General features: G+C 38.2%; 1 protein-coding gene across 1 annotated transcript; it reads right to left on the bottom strand.

Annotated features, from left to right (window-relative positions):
* Positions 1 to 1,397: 1,397 nt before the first annotated feature.
* LOC122362210 (neuropilin-1a-like) lies at positions 1,398 to 23,878 on the bottom strand. The gene is made up of 17 exons (XM_043263556.1): positions 23,275 to 23,878; positions 22,208 to 22,385; positions 16,484 to 16,665; positions 16,059 to 16,286; positions 15,632 to 15,799; positions 13,678 to 13,841; positions 10,194 to 10,349; positions 9,367 to 9,511; positions 8,692 to 9,020; positions 7,761 to 7,905; positions 7,454 to 7,621; positions 6,339 to 6,383; positions 5,124 to 5,270; positions 4,632 to 4,972; positions 4,456 to 4,552; positions 3,958 to 4,002; positions 1,398 to 3,761 (listed from the first exon to the last, which is right to left on the bottom strand). Exons 1-17 carry the CDS (start codon positions 23,333 to 23,335, stop codon positions 3,493 to 3,495), a joined length of 2,868 nt encoding a protein of 955 aa, XP_043119491.1. The 5' UTR covers positions 23,336 to 23,878; the 3' UTR covers positions 1,398 to 3,492.
* Positions 23,879 to 25,728: the final 1,850 nt, after the last annotated feature.

Here is a 25,728-nt window from a genome sequence, read left to right as displayed (position 1 = left end):
TTGTAAGCAAGGCATTTTAAAGACAGACATGTTGTGAAATATATTATTTAAATAAGTCTTTACCAGTTAACAATTATTGCTCAATTATAGATTGCTTTTTTCTTAATATTTCTGATGTGGTATTAAATAAAATCTGAAAAACAAATAAAGAGGCATTTGTATATACATTTAGGTCCATATATATTTGTACACTGACAATTTTAATAATTTCAGATCTGTATGCCACTAGAATAGAATTTTCAGAGGCTCAAACAACTGGACAAACATAAATATAAATAAAATTATTAGTATTTTATTTTTTGTTGTCGTTGTTGAGGATTCTTTGCAGGCAAAGGCTGCCTTAAGTATGAAACGGAACATGACCAAAGTGTTAGTTAGCTTTTTTGCAATGTTATACCAGGCCTATACTGCAGCCGCCTTTAGTTTTAAGTCTTAATTCAGCAAGTGAATTGCCTGTTCGGAAATCAAGAGACGAAATCAGCAGAATGTTCTTTTTTGCTTTTCCTTTATGTTGCAAGCCTTCTCCATACTTATTTTGTTCCCGTCATTCTGGTGCAGGCTGATCTTAATTTTAGCCATCCAAAGAATACTTTTTCAGAGGTGGTCTGGCTTTTTTTTTTTTTTTTTGGCTAATCTGGTCTTGTTAGCACCTTGTGCTGAAACCTGTGTATTTGTTCTTGTGAAATCTTCTCTTGATTGTAGACTTGCCTACCTCCTAGAGAGTGTTCTTCTCTCGGCTGGATGTTGTGAAGTTTTTTTTGTTTTTGCCGTGGAGACGATCCTCCAATCATCCACCACTGTTGTCCCCCGTGGACGTCCAGGCCTTTTTATGTTTGTGAGCTCACCAGTGCATTCTTTTTCTTCTCAGAATGCGCCAAACTGTTGATTTACCACTCCTAATGTTCCTGCTGCTTCTCTGATGGATCAGTTTTGGTTTTAAAGCCTAACAATCGTCTGTTTTCTTGCTTGGACAGCTTCTTTGACCGCATGATCTGGGTTCACAGCAACAGCTTCCAAATGCAAATGGCACACTTAAACACTTAGACCTTTAACCAGCTTAATTGATGTAGACATAACAAAGGAACAGATCCGTCCATTAAAAGGCTTTCGAGTCAACTGTCCAATTACTTATGGTCCTTTGAAAAAGGGGGGAGGTACATAATTGTAATTCCTTAACCTTTCCTTCCAGTCGTGATGAGAATACCCTCAGATTAAAGCTCAGATTGCCTTTAAGCCTATATTTATTATACAACTAAACTGTAATTGAATAAGTTTTGGTCAACGGCTAAAATAATAAACATTGTTTGGATCTAACTGTATATACCCACCCACCCACACAAAAAAATGCTTATATACAAATAACCTTCTCTGTAAAAAGACAGTTATTTCAAACAAAGTCTTTATAAAAACTTTATTAACTTTGCTCTTTGGAATGTTGTTGTTGAGAAATTCATAAATCCGATTGGTCAGACTTGCTGCTGCAAACTGCTGATTGGTTGAATTAGTTGATGCCCATGAGACGTAAGTCTTCAGTCTTTTTTTTTTTGTTCATCACAGAACTGCGAATACAAAACAGCCACCAGACAGATTGGACTTAATAACATCAAATGAGTTTTTTTTGTTAGAGTCTGTGATGAAAATCCAGTCGAGGGTTAGTTCAGTTCCTCAGGACACAAAAACAACTATTACAATTAAGAAAAATACCATTTCATTTTAAATAGCATTAAAAAAGTGAGCTGTTACACTGACAGTTGGATTTCTTACAATTTAAAGTAGTTAACACTCTTATTACTATCTAAATCTTTCATTAAATATAATTCTCAGTGCAAAATGACATACGTTGGTTCATCTGAACGAGAGAAAAGTTTCTGATGTCTCCTTCGAGATGCTAAAAACAAACTGCGCGTGAAATATAGATCCAGATGCCTTTGTCGGCACTTGCTGTCTTGTCTCTCTTAGGTTGTCCTTCTCAATGCTTAAAAGCACGGATCAGTTTGTGCCTTTCACATCCTTCAAATACTATTCATTTCCTTTGGGAGATACTTCCCCATTAACGCTCTTAGATGCTTCATTTGCTTTGTCTCTGCTTCGATTCCCAGACGTTCTCGGAGTGAGCGTCTCCCCGGTGTCTCCTGATTAGGAGGGGTCCAGTCTAGAAGACACTATTTTCACAGATGGTCTGCAGACATGTCATTCTGAAATACGATGTCACTCGATACCATGGCAACACACGGGCAGCTAAAAGAACAAGTCGTTTAAACAAACACTGTCTCAAAGAATGTCATCTGAGCTGTTGTTTTACAATATATAGAGTCAGGATGGACTAAAAGAAAATGGTAGAATCGCGTTCTAGCTACTAACCATTGAGAAAGATGTCATGCATACGTCCTACTGATATATATTAGATGTATCGTTTATTTAAACATTGACCCTTTGACCTGTATTGAACTGTATCGTGACCCTGAAGTAAGATTGTACTTTTATATTTTAAATGGCATTGTACAAAAATATTTGATCGCAGAATGCCAAGTGCATTTAAAGAACAAAATAAAATCTGGATTCGTGAGAATTTTTGTCTTGTTGCAAGCAAAAATATCAAAACACTTAACAGAAGCAAAACATAAAGGTTTTAAATCTCGTTTTAAGTATTAAATTAAAACAATTTATTATGCCATTCACAACTCTTTCTGGTTTTAAATAAAACAAATTTTTAGTAATGTTTACATTAAAAACAAGAAAATAATATATTAAGGCCGTTAGCCTAACATTTTTGCTTGTCGAGTAAAGTATCTTAACATTTTTACTTGAAAATAAGACTGATTGACTGATTTAAAAATACTGATTGAAATTCTGCAGTGCAGAGAGCTGTGTAATAAATCAATAAATCATGAAAGTGGGTCATATTAAAATGTCTTCTGACCTTTAAAGATGGACCAAATAATCTAGCTACTTAACATAGACATCATGCTCATGTCCTGTTGAGATATATTAGATGTATCATTATGTATTGATCTGTATTAGCCCGTATCTGTGAATAGTTTGTGCTCAAGAGCAAAATGACTGTTTAAGGAGGAACTCATGTGTAAAAAGGCAACAAAAACACGTTTAAAGGCACCATTGGAATGAAGTGTGAGTTACCAACTGAACAAACACATCTCCAATCATAAACCAGCACAATAACACTAAAAACCCATTTGTGTACAGCTCCGAAAAAGGGTCTTTAAAAAAAAAAAAATCCAACTGTGAGAGAGGATACATTGTTTTGTCTTGGTCTCATCACCAGCAACGAATGTACAAACGAACAAACAAACAGTAGACAATCATCATCTGGCTGTACAATCTATACACGGCGCCCTCTCGAGGCCAGTTTCTCTTCCTGCACGTCCTGAGAATAACGCTCAGTCTTGACATTGAGAAACGCTGCAACAAACGTTCTAAGAACGATCCTCCAACATTGTCCAGCAAATGTTTCCTGGGTTCGTCTAGCATTCCTCATGCCTCTGTGTAAGATTTCTGTGCGCTGAGTTTTTCTTTCTTTAGTTTGACTCCGTCCACCAGCTCAAAGTTGTAGTTCTCCAGAGCAGAGAGGTTCCTGTTTGTGGTGTGAGCGCATGCGCAGTAGAACAGGACCCCGCACACGGCGCCCAGCAGGACTCCCACGGCGCTCATCACGATGATGGTGATCAGGATGGGGTCTAAACTCTTCAGCATGGAGCCGCGTCCAAAACTCCACAGGGTGTTGTCAGTCCCCTCACAGTTCACTGTTGAGAGAGAAAGACAGACACAAATAGAGAGACTGTGAGACTTGCATAAGCAAGCTCAATTATATTATATAAGGGATCAAATGCACTTAAAAATACAACAAAAATATAAATAAAGATATTTTTGTTGCAGTACAAAGAGCTGTGCAATAAACAATTGAATTATGTCTTTCCCCCCAAAAAATGTGGGTCTTACCGATTTCATCAACTTCATCTTCATCACCTTCTGAATTTTCTGGGTCTGAAATGCAAGCACACACTGATCAAGGAGATGAACTCCTTTCAAATTTCCTTCATATTACTTATAGAAATATTTTCAACATGTAAATCTTAAAAAGGTGTGATTTATCTTAGAGCTGATTGGTTTGCTTCAAGAGTGAGAATGCTATTAAAGAAAATGCCTACGAAAAAAAATGTATACATCTGGAATTAAAGGGATAGTTCACTCCAATATGACAATTCAAACCTGTCTTTACTTTCTTTCTTTCGTGAAACATAAAAGAAGATATTTAAAAAATGTTAGGATTCAAATCAGCTTTTGAGTTTCATTAAACTGGTTTGATTACCAGCATCCTTCAAAATCTGCATGATGTTTGAACATGCATATCAATGAAGGCGGCGAGAGAAAGTAAAAGGAGGGCAGGCAAAAGAGAAAGAAGGAGGGGCTACAACAAAGGGGCGTGGTCGAACATACCCTTGCACTCTTCAGGATCCACTTCATCCAGTATCTTTATATCGTCAAGTGAGATGTAACCAGACTCTGTAGGATCCACTTGAGCCTCAAGAATCACCTGCCATGCAAAAAAAAAGATTTAGTATCATGTCAGAATAAGGATTCCGATTCTGAAGGTACGAAGTGGCCATCAGTACCTGATAAGAAGTGTCTGCACTGGGAATCAGAACTCTTCCTTCCCTCCATCTGCTTTTCATCTGGCCGTTCACAGAGCGGATCAGAAGCTCATTGTCCTCTCTCCCCACCTTTAATTGTTCTATCTTCTGCTTGATGTTCAGAGTTCCCGTGTGTTTCTCGCTGAAGTGGTACCAGAAAGACATGCACAGGTCTGAGTCCGGGGCTGTGACCGGCAAACTGGCCAGTCTCGCCAGCCTTCCTTTTCGGGCAAGTTCTTCATCTGTCTCCGTTTCTGTCTTCCTCTCGATCTCTATCTGCGTGTCTGAGTTAGAAGCTGCGTAAATGAAGTTGTGAGGCATCCCTGAAAAAGAAGAGAGGAGCTTTACCATCGCTTTGGCATTTTATCTTAATTTGCTGCCATATACTTTAAAATAAAATTAGTTGTGAGATAAAGAAGTGCATTTAAGAAGTTATCAACATGCTATGATGATGTAAAAGTCAATTATTCTTACCTGTGTGGTCCATATTAGGCAGTTTGTGATCAGTGTGTTTGCTGTTGTTATTTATATGCCATTCAGCTCCTTCACCTCCATCCTGACTCCATCCACAGTAGGAGGGGTTATCAGCCCAGCCAAAGTCACAAGCAAACCAAATATATGCTAAACGGGAGCAAAACAAAGCTAAATCAACTCATCAGTCCTTTCGAGCAGAATATACTTTCCATTTAAACCCACTAAAGATGTTCAAGTAAGCTGCAGTTAATGCAGTATGGTATACTGAGCATCCTCTATGCTTTTTGGACTGTTGGCAGCTTATTAGTCAAAGCTCTTGGCAGGTATTCAAAAGTTTGTAGGTTCAAACCACAAAGGGGAGTGAAGTGCAGTAAGAAAGCCACTATCTGCCAACAGATAATGCAGCAAAATCTGCTAAATCACCAATAACCAGTGGGCAATTGCACAGCACTGTATCTGGATATCACATTCTCCAACGACTCCAGTAATTTCATGATCTAGGTAGTTTTTAGGAGCTTTATACATCCAATGTGTTTCTGTGTTTTGTTTCAAAAGCATTTATGAATGTTTATTACAAGGCACATTTAACCAAGAAGCGAAATTTCTATCCATTAGCGTTTTTCTTGTTCAAAGTATAAATCTGTAAAAGAAAATCCATTGTTATAAGTTAATGCTTAAAACAAGAAAAACAAGTAAACCGCACGAGACTGTTTTTTAGAAACCATAAACTTTTCACAACCGATGCGTTTCTGTGCCGTTGAAGTGATTTATTGTGAAGGAATTTTCTTGCTCTGCACGAATTTATGACGTTTTGCAGATTACAAAGTGTTATGATTTACACACCATGGGGATGACAGTCAGAAGAAACAGACTCTGCAGTGTTTTAATTTTTGCACAAGTCTTTTACAATGTTTAACAGCAGGAGATTCTAGCATGTAATTATGCAGAACATCACTTGGTGGCAGTAGAGATTTTCGTTGCTCTCAAAATGGAAAAGGGAGAGATTGAGGATTTTGTTCCTAAATTCTGTCAGGCTAATCAAGTATATATATGTTTCACTTAATGTGAATCTGTACAAATTATATTCAGCCACTAAAGAGAGTACCCACTGAGAGTTGACCATTTTTCGTTTACGACAACAGCTACACTCCAAATTGTTATTACCACTACAGATAATTGTCTATTTTATGTGTGCGTGTGTGTGTATTTTCTCACCAGGTACTGGTTCCATCTCCATAAATGGCTCTGCTACTGCAGTTTCTAAGGAAAACAAAATGCAAGTGCAACAGAGTTAATGAAATACAGACTAGTTAAATTCCATTTGCGTGTTCTGTATGTTTATATTTGGTTCATGATGAGTCACTCTTTGTCGTTCACTAAATGTAGGAACAACTGAAACCACACGCAAAAGTAACATAGTCTGGGTGGCCTTATAATCATGTTAAGATGAAATCTCTATACACAGACATTTAATCTTAAATACATTTAATCACATACAGTGAACAAGTAAGAAAAGATACACTACAGCTCAAACTGTGAGGTTTCTTGACATAAATGTACAATGAGAGCTCTATAATGTGAATTCGTTTTGAAGGGGTTTCATACATTTGCGCTGGTTTTGAGGATGGCTTTGCTTGAGGATATTTGCATTTTTCAGGGGTTTTAAGGAGCAATGCCATATGTTTGCAACAAAAGGCTTGGAATAAAAGTTAAATCGGAAAGCCCTTATATAAAGATGATTTAGGTGTGATTTATGCAAATGACTAACACGCTCATTTAGAATACTACAAAATTCATTAACATTAGAGTGAGCTTAAGAACAAATCATGAGCCTGCACGTGTATTGTAAATTAGCTTGAGGTTTTTATTGAGAAGTGCATATACAAAATTTTCCACACATTTATTAGTGAACGAGACCAATCTGGTCACAGTTTAAGTCGTAGTTTGTGTGTAACCTATGGGGTCGTAGCATGCTGATGCTGTGCTAAGCGTATGTAACCTGCTGGGTCGTAGTGCATGTGGGTGTTTGTATTTGTAACCTTTCGGGTCATAGTCTGTCTCTGTGTGGATGTTTGGGTATGTGAGGTTTTGCTTTCTTTGCGTGGACTTAAAAGTCCCACAGAGATAGTAAAACCTGAAATTACCAACGTTGCTGGGACCTCCCAACATCCCTATTATGAAAACAGCTTAATAAAGCGAGTAAATAATGTCTTAATTAAAATCTAAAAATACCATAAGGTTTCTCTAAGGGGATGAGGCGGTGTTATGGTTTAGACAACATAATTAGCTCATAGATGTCAATGATGTGAATGTATGTGTGTGTATCTAACCTGTTGAGTCATAGTCTGTCGCTGCTTCGCTGCGGCAGTTGCCATCGTCATCGCAATTCTCCACTGTCGTTGGAATAATGGTGGTTGTTGGAGTTATCCCTGGAGGGCTGGTGACGGTAGCTACTGTAGTTTCCATGGTGGTGGTGAGGGGAAGAGGCGTTGTGGGCTCTGAAAAGAGATCAAGGATGTTTAGACAGGCAAGTTATTTAAAGTAAACAAATTATACACCATTTCAACAATCTTGTTCATTTAGAATAGCACGAGAGTCCTCTAAGCTCTGTGATTGGTTGATTTGATTGTCACTCACCTTGTAGGTCACACCCTAAAACCTCCAGCCGTAACCCCATGCCTTCAGGAGAGCCACGCTCAGGGTAGATACGCAGGAAACGCATGAGCACTGGATCAAAATTACGTACTTCTGGTGTGTCATGGTTCTGATTACCCATAAACACCTGGATGTGTGAAAACAAACAAAAATTCTTTAGAACCTTTAGTGTCTGTCTGCTTAAACAGATACCAAGAACAATAAGAACAATAAAGATAAAATTTACTATTGTTGGCGTCCACACAAATAGATTACAATGATGATAATATGCGATGCAGGCTTGTTCTTCTGCTGCTTTAAATTCTCAATTGCTTTAAAGTCAGGTGAATTCTATGGAACCCTATTTCTGCCACTGAATAAAAAATACACAAGTTTACATCTGGCAATTTTGACATTTATTTTTTGCCTTTTCTCGCAATTGGCTTTCATAGAATTCTGATTGGCTCTCAATGTTTTCATTGCTGCTTGACAAATGTATTGCTGCCTGGTTTTCTTTTCTCTTGTATAATTAGAAAAATGAATAACCTTTACATTATAGCTATCATTGTAGTTACTGTCCTCGGTGTCAACGACACTTAAGTATAACAATAAATACAAACTACAGTGTTTTAATAATCATTCCAATTCTATGAGAATGAGAAAGTTCAGGCCATAGCTATAATGTTAAAAACACAGAAAAGTTTACAACACCGTTAGATCTTTATTTTTGTGTAATTTATGATAAAAACATTAACGGCCAATCAGAATCAACTCAACTTTGAAGAGCTTGAGCATTTAAAGTGGCAGTCAACATAAACGCAGTGAGCAATTGTAAAAACAGAACGTTACCGTCCAGTGGTGTGGGTGCTAATATTTTATAGTTGTCTTTATAGATATGATTCTTTGTATGAACAGGCTTTTACACATGCAGTACCTTCACTTTGCTGTTCTCCTCTAGTATGTGGCTCCAGTCCGTTCCATTCGTACTGTACGTAACTCTGAAGCGTCTGATGAAAATATTCACATCTCTGTATTTCCCTCCTTGCAGGATGAGACCCGATACCACCCGCTGGGCCCCCAGATCCAGCTCCAGTGACTGGTTCTTTCCCACATTCTGCTGGTGAGCGACCACCCAGCCCGTTCGGCCGGTTAGGAGCCGGGCCTGCTCCGGGAGCCAGCCCCTCTCTGCCGATGGCCACACTGTGATCTGAGAGTCCGAAATCTGACCCGAAACCATCCCTAACATACTGGAGCACGGAGCATCTGAGAGAAAGAGAGAGAGCTATGAGAGAGCATCAATATTCTGAACCACAGGAAAGAGGAATAGAGGCTACTTGTGCATGTCAGAAATGGCGAGGATTTATTAAAATAAACACACACACATTCAGTTGGGACCTCTTGATGTCAGTATTAGGTATCAGTGAATAGAGAGGGGAGTCATTCTCTAATGATCACACGCAGAGTGAGCGAATCTGGGGGAATTGAAAGTGACTCAGTGCCGAAAACCACAGCAACACCTGCTGGGATTTCTTAATGATGTCATGGCTGAAACTCACTACAAAACAATCCTCTGCTATGAATGTGTGTGTTTGTGTGTTGGATGAAATACCTGATATTTTACACCCGTACACCTCGAAACGCATGCAGATGCCTTGTTCCCAGGACAGAGGTCGAATACGTAGGTAACGGGTCAGGGTGGGTTTGGGCAGCTTGGCAAGTACCTCATCTGTAGGATTTTGATTTCCATTAAACACCTGAGAAAAAGAGAAATGGCACATGATGAAGCACATTCCCCCCAACTATTTCTTTATTGGCATGACTGTTGTACATACAGTATTTTCAAATAAGATACACAAATTACAAAAAAATTTACGTAATATTAATGTCAGTGACTAATAATAAGTGTTAACGATAAAAACTATATATATATATATATATATATATATATATATATATATATATATATATATATATGAACATAATGTATAAAACAGATGATCCTTTGCATTGTTTGACTACATAGAAGAATTTTGCATTTGATCAACAATTCTGTAAAAATAGTAATATTTTGAAACATATTAATAACTGTTTCTTGTTTTAATATATTTAAATTTAAATATTGTCATGACAAAGCTGAATTTTTTGCATCTGACTTCATTTCTGTTGATTTGATGCTCATGAAATATATTGTCAATACTATTAATGAAAACAGCTGTGCTTAATCTTTTTGAAGAACCCATGACATTATTCTCATTTAGATATATTTGAAATAAAAATATTTTGTTACATTGCTGAATTAAAAGTATTAATGTCTTGACAGAGCATACTTCTGCAGAAGTGTATGTAAAATAAATATAAGATCAAATGAAATCAAGCACTTTGCAATAAAAATACAAAACATTAATAATTAAGAAAATTAAGAAAAGAAATGCTCACCATATGTTTGGTTTTGTCTTTCAGAAAAATCCAGTCCTCTCCATTTGAGCTCACGCTGATCTTGTATGTTTTGACGTAGTAAGCTTTTTTTGTTTCCTTTGAAATGGCACCTTGTGTTCCTAGGGCCGTCACATACCGCAGGAAACCCAAGTCCACCTGCGTGAGACAGACGGAGATCGTAAGACAGGGCCGATACTCTCTGGGTAGTGTTTATGTGTATGCGGTAATGTGTTCTTGGACTCTTCACTGTGTGTTGGGGCAGTTGTCATGTAACTGCTAGTTAATCACCGTCAGACGCACTGCACTGATTCGCTTTCAGATCGTTAGTATGATCTATGATGTGCTCACTGCATAGCAGCAGTGCAGTATCTGGTCGGGGGGGGGCTAAAAGCTTAACATGATTTACCAAAGTAGGACATGTTCCTGGATCAATGTCTGTGTTCCTCATAGAACAACACTGCTAAAATTCCAACCGACCAACTGGGATTCCCTCTGCTTTTTCGAGGGTATTTTAGGGTTAAAGCAATATAAATATTTTTCTAGTACAAACAAACACATTTTGATCCAGGAACATGTGCTACTTGGAAAAATCATGTTGAGTCAGATTCCACACACACACATACATTAAACAAAACACAGCACAAGCTGTGTGAATAGGGTTTAATTAGAGCCAATGAACTGCTGGAAGAAAAAATACGAACCAATAATAAAAATAAAGTTCCCACTGTAAAAGTATCACTTTAGCTCTACACATTGAACAGATTAACACATCTTTCAAATTTACACAACTTGAACAGACTTGGCAGCCACTTGTTCATTTTAACCCCTTCATTACTTAATCAAATTTTATTTATACTGAGGCAAACAAAGTCCTCTGTCATAATCATTTATAACAATAACTGGGCAATGAAGCTAAACACGTCCTCAGAATTTTCAAAGCATCATCTGTCATGGTTTTATATTGTTCGAGGTTCTGACAATCTCCATTTCCTTCCCTCCTCAAGTATTACAAGAAGTCTGTTCTAAGGGTTTCAATAACCTTCAATAACCTTACAGTAACAATGACCACATTACACTTAACGTGGCCAAAGATCCAGGTCAGAATGAAAAATCACGTTGTCGGGAAGCAATTCCTGCATTAAATCTAGCATGTCACTTATTGTCTGTCTCTTGAGTGTGTGCGTGACTCTTGAGATAAATTAAACTCAACTGACGCAACAGAAGTGTGCATAAATAGCCTATTGAGAGAGTTTGGCTCAATGTAAGCATTCCTGGCACAAAAGTTCACATCTTTCTCCCACTGCTTTCTATCCAAGTCTCAGTGAGCAGATGCACCAAAACTGCACTGCTGCCATCCCTCTCTCTCTCTCGCCCTCTCTCTCTCTCGCTCTCTCTCTCTCTGAACAGGAAGGTATTATGAGGCTAATTGCTTTTCAATATTGTGCCGTATCAGAAGCGGCCGAGCTGCCAACTCGAGCCAGCCAGTGCTAACAAGATCAACAAGTGTTAACAACCTTTAACGAGGGAACAATGGAAGGACAGAAGCAGAGCCCCTCAAATGCCAGGATCTAAAGACAAACATGGACACTTTTGGTAGAAAACAGGATATCGGTGGGTGTGAGAGAGAGAGAGAAACAGAGAATTTAAACAGGAAAGGGAAAAGGAATAAAGAAAGGAAGAGAGTACTCTACTGACCCTCGTGCCACTTTGCTTTCTCGGGATAGTTTCCAGGCTGAGGCCAAAAGACAAGACATAGTGTGATTCAAAAGTGCCCCGGGACAAGGATCACTTGTTCAAAGGCAGGAATATAAAGAATTTGGACAGGGTAAAGATAGATGGTTTGAGAGAGGAAAGAAGGAGGCCATGAAGCAGCCATCTCTGAAAAACGCTTTGACATCGCTTGCCAGATAGTGCCTCAATTCACAAATTCCTTGTGCTTCTCACCAACGGGGCGATGACTCCAACAACAATTCACCATTCTTAAGAAACGCGGCTGAGCGGTGAGGTTAAAAGTGTAGTTTGCCCGAAGTTATGCCTTTTCTTTTGAGTGTGAACTAAAACATTGTTGTTCAGTTATATGCCAAACGCCTTTCCCTAAAGTAAAAGTGTACTATAATGAACTGTAAATGTTTATACATATATATGTGCTATATTGTTTAGCAAAGTTTTTTAAAGACGATCAGTAGTGCAGTTTAACATGAAATTGATCAGCATGACAGTAAACCAATTCATAATATCAATAATCAAGATGTCAATTTCAAATAAATGCTATTCTTTGGAACATTTTATTTACCGATTTTGAAAAAATGTATTACATTTTCCGCAAGAACATTAAAAAAATAGCGCAACTATTTTAGCACTGATAATAATAAAGACATCAAATCAGTATACTGCAATGATTTAAAACATAAATGCATTTTGAATCTTGAAAAATCTTACTACAGTTTATATACAAAAGTTACGAAGTGACTAGAAACTTTGACAGTTGCACAAGTGACAAAGCCAAAATATTCAATAAATACAAACACATCCACATCCTGACATACAGATTGCAGTTTCAATTTGCATATACGATTTTAGGAATTTAAGATTTTGTAGACTTAATAATACTCTTAAATATCATAAATATGACTCACTATTCTTAATGGTTAAAATCTTACACTCGTTCTCAAAGGAATACAGTGACCTTTCACTAGTTCAACCACTCCTGCTGCTAAAAAGAAATCGGTGCTTAGAACGTCATGATCAGATTTGGAGGAATGACCTCTCTCTTTTTTTCTGTCAGTGTCAGAATTAAATGTGTTGTCCAGATGTTGTCTGTTTTCCCAGCAACGTCAGAAACGCTGGCCTACTGTCAGCGCAAGCACTGTCTACGGTTGCTTAATAAATGTCCTCTTTCAGAGAGGAAACCCTTCCTGCTTGTACTGCTGTGAGAATGACAACACGCCAATCAAATTCCTTGTAGAAACAAAGAGCCAGGAAAACCCTTTCCTTCTGTGTGTGTCCGACTAAATCGGTACAGCAGATTTGACTTTTATCACATAAATGTCTGCAGATTAGGTAATAAAAAGCAAGATATACAGTATTAAATAAATGTATACATTTTTATTATTTAAAGCAGGTCAGAAATAAAATATTACTAAAAATTATTATTCTGCAAGAAAGCACTAAATGGATCAAAAGTTACAATAAAGACGTTTCTATTTCAAATAAATGCTCAAAAATTGCTTGACAGTTTCCACAAAAATACAGTTTTTAACATTAATGATGCTAAAAATTCAGATTTGCATCATGAAAATGAAAATTACGTTATCTTAAAATTTGTTAAAAATGTTTACCAGTGCTTAACTTTACCAGTGCTTGACAAACACTGTTTCCTCCCATATATATTTTATCAATGTGTAGAGGTCATGTCTTCTCTGGTAAGATTAAACAGTGTTTCCTTATAACATTAGAGACTGTGTGTGTGTGTGTTTGTATGTACCTGTATCCACTCCCGAACAGAATCATCTGATGGCGTCCAGCCATTTTCAGGGAAGTTCAGCCTGGAGCGCATTGGAGACCAGCTGGGATTGTACTGTGATGAAGCAGTTATCCTGTCTTCTGTGATCTCACCACTTTCCATCCCCAAAGGAGACATGCACTCACCTACACACACACACACACAGACAAATATATTGTGAGTAGTGTCATGTTTTCAAAGTAATAAATGGCACACATTGCAGTATCATAAAATGTAAACTGATTTCAAGGACATTTGAAGTGGTCTCCACTATTTGACAGCTTCTGAGGAATCTTATACTATCAGACGTTTTGGATTTTGCAAATAACATTTCTTTGGTAAATATCAATGTCTGCCAGTGTGCATGTGTGAGAAACAAAGAGTAAGATATGTTCTTTTTTCACCACAGGAAGTTAATATTAGTCTTTCATGTTTGGCCACAGATGTAGTGACCCGTGTGACCCTCGTGCCCTGTGTGGCAGGGCGATGAAGATGAATTATAAACGGACAGCCTCACTGCACTTTATTACACTGAACTGAAAACACACACATACACAGCTTTGTGAAGTGAATTCGAGCTGGGTTCAGGTCTCAAAGGATCATGGGTGTTACTTCAGTGCCATCAAGCACATTATTGCCACATTATTGCTAACAGTCTCAGTTAGTGTGTGATTCTCTGAAAACTTGATAGATGGGTTTAATAAAAGCCCAAGACTGAGTGAGCTGAGAGCGCAGAAATATCTTCCCATATATAAATCAAGTAACATGCACTTCGGCTTCAGGAAAGCTTTCATAAAATTCAAAAACCTTGTCACTTAAATTTTTGTGTTTTATTTTTACACAGTTCTGCCAAAAAAGATTTATGTTATCGTTTGAAATAAATAAATGTTGTGCGTGAAATGTTTTTACACAACATAGCAACGTATTGAAGACAATTTAACTGCAAATTTAAAGATTTTTATATACAGTTACTCTAGTTTGAGATTATTTTCTTTTTAATTGACATCATTCACTGCCAGACCTGGAGGAAGACAAACCAGCTGGAGTCTAAAGATGGAGATAAATTTGGTCAGCGTTTCCCAAAAGCATTGTAAGTGTAAATAGATTGTGGAAACCATTGCCACCAATTTTCTCTGTGATCAATTTAGGCTTATGATGCTTTTGGGAAACGCTGCCCTGGGTGCTATATTTGAAACAGAAAACATGACTATTTTGATACGCGCTTGATGCAAATGATTTATTCATCAAATAAACATGCAGAAGATTAGTACAAAGACCTGAAAAACTAGTATGTGATACTTAAAAGATTGATTTAACATTAAACAAGTAAAGTCAACAGGAAAATTAGAAATACAATTAATTGATTAATTTAATCTTGGACAATGAGATCTATAGTTCATGTCCAAGTGTTTTTGTATTTCTAATTGCAGTTTGACTTTTTGCAGTGTCAATATTTCATAGTGCAAATATTTCATATGCAAATGCTTAGTAAAGAGAAACTGTGACCCCTGTTTACAGGCATTTTATTTTCAAGCTTTTTAGTCTCTTACTTTTTACACAACGCAGTACAAATTCGACTGTTTTACTAAAGACAACCGTAAGCTTATTTTACAAAACAGGCTCTGCCAAGTGACTAAGATGCAGTCCCAGAACCCTGGTCTAAAAAGACCATTGAATCTAAGCTGCAAAAACACCTCTGACTCTTTGTGAAAGTCATTAAGCCTGCATCTACCTTGTAATGTTGTCAGTTATTTCACTTGCAAATACGGTAAAAAGTCACAACAGAGGTCACTTAGAGAAGCCTTGAAAGCATGGTATCAAAACCAGCGTTATTAAGAGAGAGCTGTGAAAAATAATCTAAGACAAGCACAAGACATTGACAACTTAGAAAATAGATGTACAAAATCAACACTTTAAGATAGTATAATACACTAACCTTGCTGTGGCTGAGGTGGATCTGAGCTGGTTCGGATGCTGTAATTGGCTGAAAAGCCTTCCTTGGTGATAGCGTTGTCTGTGTGAATGCTGAGAGAGAGAATGCCGGTGTATGAGATCACACGACCTGGCTGTCTGGAACCACAGTATCGACCAATGTGAGGCCCCACTGAGAGAGAGAGATGAGTTTGAGCAATTTAGTGCACAATTCAATCACAAATTCAACCTTTCATCACGCAGAACTTTTATAATAACCATAAGAGCCATAATGTTTGCGTTTTGTGCGTGTGTCTTTGGTTGTTCTGTTCTTCTAAAAAAGCCTTTCCTCTAGTTCTAAGGCTTTACAAACTTCCTGCTTCTCTCAGCATGAAGTCTGAACGTCAGCACTGTATTTTACCCTCAAGTTCCTCGGTTTTTCTTGTCTATACCTGTAGGATATCCGTCCCATATCTCCAGATAGTCAAATCTGCAGACGGCCCCAACAGGTGCGGTTGTATCCGGTTCCATATCGAAGCTCTGGAAGTCCAAAACAATCTCTGCCATCTTGGGTGCAAAGATGATGAAGGTGCACTCCAGGTTGTTTGGATACTTATCAGGGAAACCAGGGGTTTGAATCACTCCGTGTGGCTCAGTGAAGTTTCTGGAACATTCAGTACCTGCACAGAATTTAAAACATCATGTAATATATGTCAAAGAGTATAGGAACCTGCATACTTGAATAGCATTTTAAAACATTAAAAGACAATCAATATTTAGGTTAAAAGACCTTCCTTTAGTGCATGAGAAATGTAAGATCTTTGACTCTGTGTGTGTGTGTGTGTGTGTGTGTGTGTGTGTGAGTGCTTTCTGGTACCTGTGCGGTGTATTTCATAGCGGATGCTGAATCCGGCTCCAGCACTTTCATAGTCGGAGGTGAATTTGATGAGTAAAGAGTTTCCAATAGAGATAATCGGAGATGGAGCAATTTTGCCGCAGAACCTCCCATGAGAGAAAGCGCTCTCATCCACACCATCAAACACCTGTACAAAATCATACCTACACACAAACACACACATTATTGAAATTATTGTGCTAATACATTTAACAGTGAGTTAGTGTTTAGTCCAGTTATGTATAACACAGTATAATATAAATAAAATGTTTATAAATTTCAGAAGAAATTCCCCACAACAGCAAGTAATATACTGAATTAAATGTGAAATTTTGAAATAGAGAGAAACAGTATTTTCTAGCGAAACATACTTCAAGAATCTGTTTTATTATTATAGAAAAATATGTTATACATAATGCCTTTACTTACTGCATTTTATGCCATTATGTATATCATTTTTACTTTTTTCTTGATGTGACCATGAATACATTACAAAGTATTATGAATACCTTGAAATACCTTTACAGTGCACTATATACATGCTGCATAGAAAGCATAACTGGAAAGTCTGAAACATCTCCTCCCAGTTTAATACTAGAGCAACTTTTGCATGACTCATGATTCATTTTGATGACTCCTACAGCATCAGCTCTAACAAAACCACCCGAAACATGAGGCATTTCCTGCTGACATGACACTGGTTTTACACACAGCTCCCCCTCTGAGTACATTCGTGCTCTCTCGCTCTCCTGTAACCCAAGACACTGACGGTCAGTGTGATCTCTGACCTCTCACCACGACACGACCCGCTGTGGGAGCCGAAGCGTGCTTCCTGCCATTCAGACAGATCGCTCACGGCCTGGACTGAGTTAAACTGATGATCTGGGTAATTTAATGAATCATAAACTACATAACAGGAACCATGGCATAGAAAGGTGTAAACACTTCTTAAGTAAAATTAATATATATTACATTAAAGGATGGTTCACCCCAAAATTACTTGAGAATGATACAATTTTTCATTTAGTATTAACACTATTTAATACTATAAATATTTTCTGTAGTAAAACAAAGAGGTCAGTTTCTCCATGTTTCTAATGAACTGAATAAGAGTTTAGTGCTGCAGTGAGTTTTATCTGATAAGCGTGAGAGAGAAAGGGAAAGAGAGAGAGAGAGAGAGTTAGAAAGAAAGACTGATTACAACAGACTGCCCACTTTCTACAGAGAGAGAAACTCAGAAACACAATGTCTGTGGTTTTGGACTGAAAAATATCCTGCTATTGAGCAAGACACACAGGAGGACATGAAAGCTGCTGATATAGTGACTTATTGAGAGTAAAATAAACCAACAATGAAACTGTCAGGAACAACGCTTCTGTTCTGAAGGTCTGCAGCTGACTCGGTCCCTACAGAAATGAGAATGCATGAAAGAGAGAGAAAAATGATAAAGTGTGAGTGTCTGATTGTGCTTTACAATAAACCCTGAAAGATAGGGGAAGAAAATAATAAGAAATAAATCATAACTCGTAACAATAGATCATAACATTAAACCATTAAATTTGTGACAATAGGTTGGGTGTTGTCGCTGACAAATAGGTGGTTGCTGTACAATTGAAAGATGTTCGTTTAGAGTGTTTTTTAGCTCGTTGCTATGTGGTTGCTGGGGTGTTAACATAAATAGTGCAAAGTTACACGGCAAAGTTTAATACAGTTAGCAGTTCAAATCTCTAAGAGTAATAGTAATGGTGATGCTTGCCTTTGCAATAATATGTGTGTGTGTGTGTGTGTGTGTGAGTGTGTTCGGGAGGGCTGTTAAGAAGGCGTAGAGAGAGAAAGAGAGTGTCATTAATGATTAATATGTGCAGAATTATTAAAGCATTCCCACACAACAAAGCCATTAATGATGAACATTATTTCTACTCTGTAAGTGTGTGTGTAGAGGGACTGAGAGGAATCAATCCTCATGAATGCTGCAGTAAACTACTTGTGTTTTTTCTCCTGGAACACACATCATAAAACGACAAGCAAACCTGGAATGGAAAACTGCATTTCTGTCTCTACTTGGTATATGAAGGTAATAGATTATGTGTGTGCTGTGGCACAGGAACATATGTGACTGTTTTAACACTAATTACATTAGTGTCTGAGACCAGAGGCATTTGCAGGACTGACATCTCCAACTTCCCTTCAGATAAGAGAAGAATGCACTATAAACACACACACACATACACACTAAGACACTAGATAAAATGAGTATACAAATACTACTGTAAACCAATCAGACTGAGCATAACAGCAAGATTTCACCATCCTGAACCAAATACCAAAATATTCGATTTCTCAGAATGGATGTGCTCCTGTCAATTTGGTCCTTTTCTCATAACACAGTGCTTTATTGTTCAGCTTTTGTGTCCAGAGAGAACCTATGAAGCTTTTTTCAATGAGATCTTAAGAGCAATGTTCTGCTGCATTCATCCATGTTGGAATTACCATAATTACAAGATGACAACTTGGAGATTCTACTTGGAGCTGTTCACATCCTCGGGCTCAGATATAATTTGTTTCCATGGCAACATTCATAACGCCAAAATTGATCCATGTGCAGCTTTGTTGTTGATGACAGCAAAATAATTAAGCGCTACTTTAATTCACCATTATAAGAATAAAGAAAGCGTACCAGGTAGCACTGGCTATAATAAAATGGCATATCAAATATGAATATGAATATGTAGTGCTATCTAACTACATTTAACAGCAGAAGCCGCTAGCATTTTTGTCATCACAACCATCAAGTCTGAATTACAACTTGTAATTAAAAGTTCAATGAAGATGTGTATGGTTTCCAGCAGTTAGAAGCTCTTGCAGCATCTGCAAGTTGAAAGCAGCTCTGCTCTGTTATATAATATGTTGAAATAAAAGGCTGTCCGATGTGTTTGTTCTCTGCAGTGTAGCGCAGGAAGGAATGAATACCGGTGGTCTCCTGGGCTCTTCCGCGGGGTTCGTTTAATAATGTTCACCATAAACTCTGCAAGTTTTGCCACAGCTAAAAAACCGACGGCAGTCCAAAAACAACACAGCAGCATCTGGACCAAGTTAAAGTGAATTTCTGATTAACCTTCCTGTTCTGAGACGCACATTCATGCTAGCCTGTCCAAAACACAACAGACATTCCACAGCACGCACTGACAGTCACAAGCTTATGGCATTTCGAGGCAGGACATTTAAGCTCAGTGAATGTTTCTGAATGGATGGGAAAGTTCTGGAACTCCTCGGAAATTCTGGGAGAAAATAAAGTAACACCAGCGCCGTGTTACTGTTTCACACCAAGCTCAGGGTGAGAACGGTTGTTTTGAATAGTCTTGACTAATTATCCATCTGTATATCTGTCCAAATTGCAGTCAGAAATGTGTGCCTGTATCTATGGCAGTGTTTTATTTCTCGTGAAACATGGACGCTTTGTCAAAGATCTCTGTAACGAGCTTGATACACATCTGCAGCTGGAATCCTAAAAATTTATATTCAGAGCAAACACATCAAGTGTGATTGAAAACGTGGTTTATTTCTGACACGGTACATAATTAGTCGCTTAAACCCGACACCAAACTTGATGACCTTCAGAGTTTGTAATGATTGATCCGACTGATGATTCAGACTGACTCACCATCAAAGATTTTTCAGCTTCTTGTCTTTTTTTTTCTGCTTTTTTAAAATCAGACATGGTTTTTAAATGAAAGTAAGCTTTGTGGACTGTATACTCTGGTATACTGCCTGTTAATTGTGGTCTCATTACAGATTTAAACTCACAGTAAGCACCCAATAAGCATAAAATATGAAATAAAATATGGTTATTTTGAATTTATACAATTTTATTTAAAATGAGATTTTACTTAATCACCTGTATGACTTTCTTTTGTGCAACATAAAAGAAGATATTTAGAAAAATGTCTTATTTTTGACAACGTAATGAAAGTTAGTGGCCCAAAGTTGGATTCCAATTACTGTACTGGACTGTTTGGATTAAAAAAATCTTCAAAATATCTTCCACAAAAGAAAATACAGGTTTGAAATAATGTGTGTAAGTAAATAGTGGTGAAGTGGCCATTGTTAGGTGAACTACCTCTTATCAAGCCTTATAAAGCCTTATCAAATAATTAGTAAAGGAGAATGTACATTATTTTGAGTGGACATAAAAGAATTAGAGTGCATTGCATTGTGGGAAGCATATTTAAATCTGAATACAGTTTTCATATACGCATAATATACTATTGCACACTTCTAGTATGGTAGCATGCCATTCTAAACATACCCTTCTGTTATATCTCTATCTCCCTCAGACACACACACACACACACACACAAGCTATAGAAGATGGACTGAAAGAGAAAATGGGTATAAAGGGATGGTCATGGTCTGTCTGCTGCTCTTTCATGCCCCCTCAGGGGCCCACAGCAGGACATTCAGCATAAGGGACTTTTTACTGGTCCCCTGGCACTGAAATCCAACCCAATAGTAAAGCCAAGTCTGTGTGACTGACAGCTGCTGATTTACGCCCCCATTTACGAGCTGTTTAAAATGGCAGAGACTCATCAAATCCATCTCATTTATGAGATTCAGTCCACGCAAAGCCTTGCGAGTGTTTGCGTGCCGATGCTGTTAACTAAACCACCGAAATGAGCCGCAAGGCAATAACAAGCTCTGCCTCCAACCTCACTATCATTTAATGTCATTGTCTGTCAGCCTCCTCGTTAAGAAAACAATCAGCTTAATTACTCATGTGATGCTGGAAGCCTCATCAAACTGATGAAAATTAAACCATAAACAGCGTTCTATGCGCCCTTTCCCATTTTTCTGTTTTGACTCCTCGCATTCTTGAGATTTCCTCTTGGGAAAACCATCCCCCTTTTTTTGCCTTGGGAAAAACAACATTCGGAGTGATAAATGCAGATCCATTATCACAACCCAGGACGTTTGTTTTTAAACAGATCTAGTTCAGCTACTCCTAAATTTAGATCCATAAATGTGAAATATTTCATTTTCAACCAACAGGTGGCACACCTCATGATCGGAGCGCAAAACTGATCTACTTTAAAGACAGGTAGATGTTTTGTGATACCGCAGACAGTATAAGTAGAACGGAAACCACTTGTAGAAAATAAACTGGAGAATGAGGCAACTTTAGGAACATATTAGAGTCCCTCTTTATATTAAGTGACCTTACATCAAAAATCAAGTACAGTGTACTTATTGTGTTCATATTGTATTACAAAACACTTTTGCTGCTATTGAGCTGGGACACAGGTAAGGTTAGGAACAGAATTGGTAGTATGGGTAGGTTTAAAGGTTGGTTAAGGTATAAGGGATGGGCCAATGTAATTACATAAATTAATTACAAGATGTAATTACATGAAGGAATTTTTTAAACATCACTTCAATGTAAAATTGCATGTACACAAGTGCGCCGTACCAATTTTTTAAGTTAAATGTATTTACATAGTAGTTAAGGCCATCTAATATAAAGTGGGAACCATATTGGTTTTCTTAAAGAAAATCAATACCCTAATCTGGCCTTTCCCCATTCAAGTCAATAGAAGCTGTACATGCATGCTTAGAAAATAGCTCACAATCACTCTCTTTCCAGAAAGGACTATGGGGACATCTATCATTTATGACACTTTCCTACACAACTGTAATGTCGGTTAAACTTACTTGCATTCCCGGCTTTCCAGATCAAAATGAGGATTGAAGTTGATGAGGATCTTCTGCTGTGGATCAGGCGCCTGTATCAGCCAGCTGCACTGCTGGTTCACCGGGTATCCAGACGGGTAACCGGGAGAGGTCACATATCCGGCACTGGTGATGGTGATTTTCCCACCGCAGGGACTTTCTGAAAACCAAAGTGGCACATTGATCATTTTAACAACTGAAACTCAGGGTTTTATACTTATTACCAGTCATAGCTCTGCACATTACACGCATCTGATATCAATAATCGGTGGCGAACTGCGCAAAAGTAACATGACACCCATAATGTCACACACAGCGTGCTCTGATCTTACATGCTGTTCGACAGAGGATCGATCAGATCAGAGGATCGATTAAGCGCCTGGAAATCGATCAATGCATCTGAGCTGAACACAACAGGCCGTGGACTAAAAGAGGGGTCACTGTATGTGGGTGTGCAGACGTGGTGGGCAGATACCACACTGTGTCTGGGTGTTTGAGTCTGATAACACACACACCCAACTCTCGCAGATACACACATACGGAGCATCTCTGGTTTAAGCGGCGTTACAATATTAATCGACTAATCAAAAAAAAAAATAATAAAAATAAAAAATACTAGGCTGTGTATACTATGTATTTGTAAAACTAAAAATTAAAATAAAAAACAGAAATTAAGCAAATAGAAAAATACGGAATACACCGTAAAACCATGCGTCATGAGGTAACATCTAGATTAGTTTGTTTTATTAAAATAAACAGCATTATAAATATCACCAAAACCAAAATTTAAGGATCAGATCATGTAGCTCCTTGTGGTAACAAACCGCACATGTTCACTTTTTACAGTGTGGTGTGAACTTATTTAAAAAATAATAATTTATGTTGTGCGTAACGAATGATCTCTCCCTTCATCAGAGACGGTCTCTACCTGTTTACCTTCTGAAACAGCAGCCCTACAGGTGAGCATCGATAACAAACGACAGTAATAACCATAACCGAGCTCCGCTGTGCGCGGAGAAACCGTGCCGACACCACAATAACCGACTCACCCGTTAGAGCGCGAGCCACGGACAATCCCGCTAGAGTCACCCAGAGCGAACGCCAGTACATCCTCAAAGAAATCTGTTCACTTATATCCTCAAGATTTCGTGTGTGAATTGTTTTTGAATCCACGCGGTAGTTCGGAGGCTGGAGAGGGATCCTGTCACTCGAACGAGGGGACCGCCGTCTCCTCTTCCATAACGCGAAGAAGAAAACTCGCAGTCCTGGAAAGCGGAAGATTCTTGCACGCTCAGTCAGCGCTGTACAATTTCATAATCCAAGTCTGGAGAGGCTTGACAGCGCGTCTTCGGCTCGTTGGCAGCGCGGGCTGTGGGCGCTTCTGAGGGCGTGCGGTCGGGTCACTCCCTTAAATGACTGATTTCCGTCCTCTCTGTAGCGCGCAGACGGGCACTGGTGGGTATATTTAGCAGGTTCTCTGTGGTGTGAAGGTGTCAGCATCTGAAGACTGGGGGTGTCAAAACTCTCGCAGCACTGGTTGCTCTCGTTCCTCCTCCTCGAGAGGGAATGGGCAGGACTGGAAACGAGCAAACCCTCTAACCCCTTCCAGGCAGAGACGCGCGGTCTCTCTGCCAACCAGACACGGAGACAGCGAGCCAAACCAAAGAGACTTTGCGCTCCTCTGCGTGGGAGCGCAGTGCTCAAACAAGATGTCCCTCAAAGAAAGGTGCGAATTATGAGGAGTTCTGGGGGAGCCTTGGCGCCCCTAAGACCCCCAAAACAAAAGACTGAAGGGGGTCTTGTATCGTTTTTGTATATCTAGTTTCTCTCTCTCACTCTCTCTATATATTCTATACTCTACAACTCTTTCATACAACGTTTCAGTAAGTAAGATTAGCTACAAATTAGTTACAGCTAGTGCGCTAAACAGTCGCGAACAGAAGTCGTTTTTTTTTTTTTTTTTTTTGCCCGAGGTAACCATAGCAACAGTACTACACTCGAGCGTTTTGCGTTAAAATCAAATCGCTCATCGCAAAATGTTAAATATTAGAAATATTACAGAAAAAATCAGTCAGTTTTGTTTTAAATATAGCTAAAAAAGTTCGTACAGACATGTCTCGCACGCCCCCAAACAATTTCTTGTACTGCTTAAATAAACGAAACATAAAACCAAAACGATTCCGTTGCGCACCTTACCGTTCCAAAAACTGGCGTTTTATTTCGGCCTATTAAACGTGTTCGCAATATGCATGTATGTATTATTGTATTTATGCTAATGTTTTTTTCAAGACTTATGCGAGGAACTCATTAAGCATGAATGTGTTTCTGCACATCGCAATAAGGATTAGGAGCGCGCCAACTCCAGGAATCTGTTTCTCTGGCTGGTGACACAGTGACATAAAAATGTGTAGCACGTAGTCACTTTCAAGCTCAGAGCGCACCGGAGCAGCCAGCGCTGCAATCTGATCATCCGCTGGGAGAGAGAGGAGAGAGGGAGAGAGAAAGAGGTGGAGGGGCAAAAACATTTTTTGCAGTGCATTCTTCTCACAGAGGTATGGATTCGGCTATTAAAGAGTTCAGAGAGTGGGGCTGACCCTCATCTCAGCTCTAATCCAGTAGCATTCAAAGGAATAAATCACTCAGTAATGAAAGTTGTGTCTCTGTGAAGAGAAATTCTAATGTCATTCCAAACCCATTTGACTTTTTTTTATTATGCGAAACACAGAAGGAGATTAATAGAAGAATGCTCATGCTGCTCTTAAAAAAAAAAAAAAAAAGACAAAAAAGTGGTCTACAGATTGATAGTGTGATTAATACATCAGTGACGTCACTCACATGAACAATTGTGAAGTTTTGCCAAACATCTGCTTTTGTGTTCCTCGGGAGAAAGCAATCGCTCGGGTTCGGATTAACATGAGGCTGAGAAAATGATGACGGAATTTATTTTAGCTTATTATCCAGTGGCAGACGGCGATTGGTGTAAGCCCTGGGCCATAATTAATCAAATAATTCTCTCAAGATTAATGAGCATGTTAATAAAACAACATGTTTCTGAAGTCAAGGTGCAAATGCAATTAACCAATCAGAGGACTTTTAAGTGCATGTCTTTATAATATAGAAGCATTGTTTAGTGACAATGCTGGAAGGAAATAATGTCAGTTCATATATGTAAAAAAACAGGAATGCATTTCTTTCTTATATTTTTTATGTTTTGTTTTGGTTTTTTTCTACACGCTAAATTTAATCGGGGTACAAAACACCCCTGGACCACACTGATGGACAAAAACATTCTTTATCCACAGTTTAAAGACATGCAGTGAATGGGTGCCGTCAAAATGAGAGTTCAAAACAGCTAACAAAAACAACACAAGTAATCAATTAATATTTTGTAAAAAGCTGTGTGTTTGAAAGTCCAAAATCCATAATAATGCTTCATCAGTAAAACTATCTCCTGTTTTTTTCTCACATTAAAATCCATCAACATATTTGTTTAAAACTGTTTT

The sequence above is a fragment of the Puntigrus tetrazona genome, chromosome 2, assembly GCF_018831695.1.
Source record: "Puntigrus tetrazona isolate hp1 chromosome 2, ASM1883169v1, whole genome shotgun sequence".
NCBI classification, from domain to species: Eukaryota; Metazoa; Chordata; class Actinopteri; order Cypriniformes; family Cyprinidae; genus Puntigrus; species Puntigrus tetrazona.
This window is presented reverse-complemented; position numbering and strand designations above follow the sequence as displayed.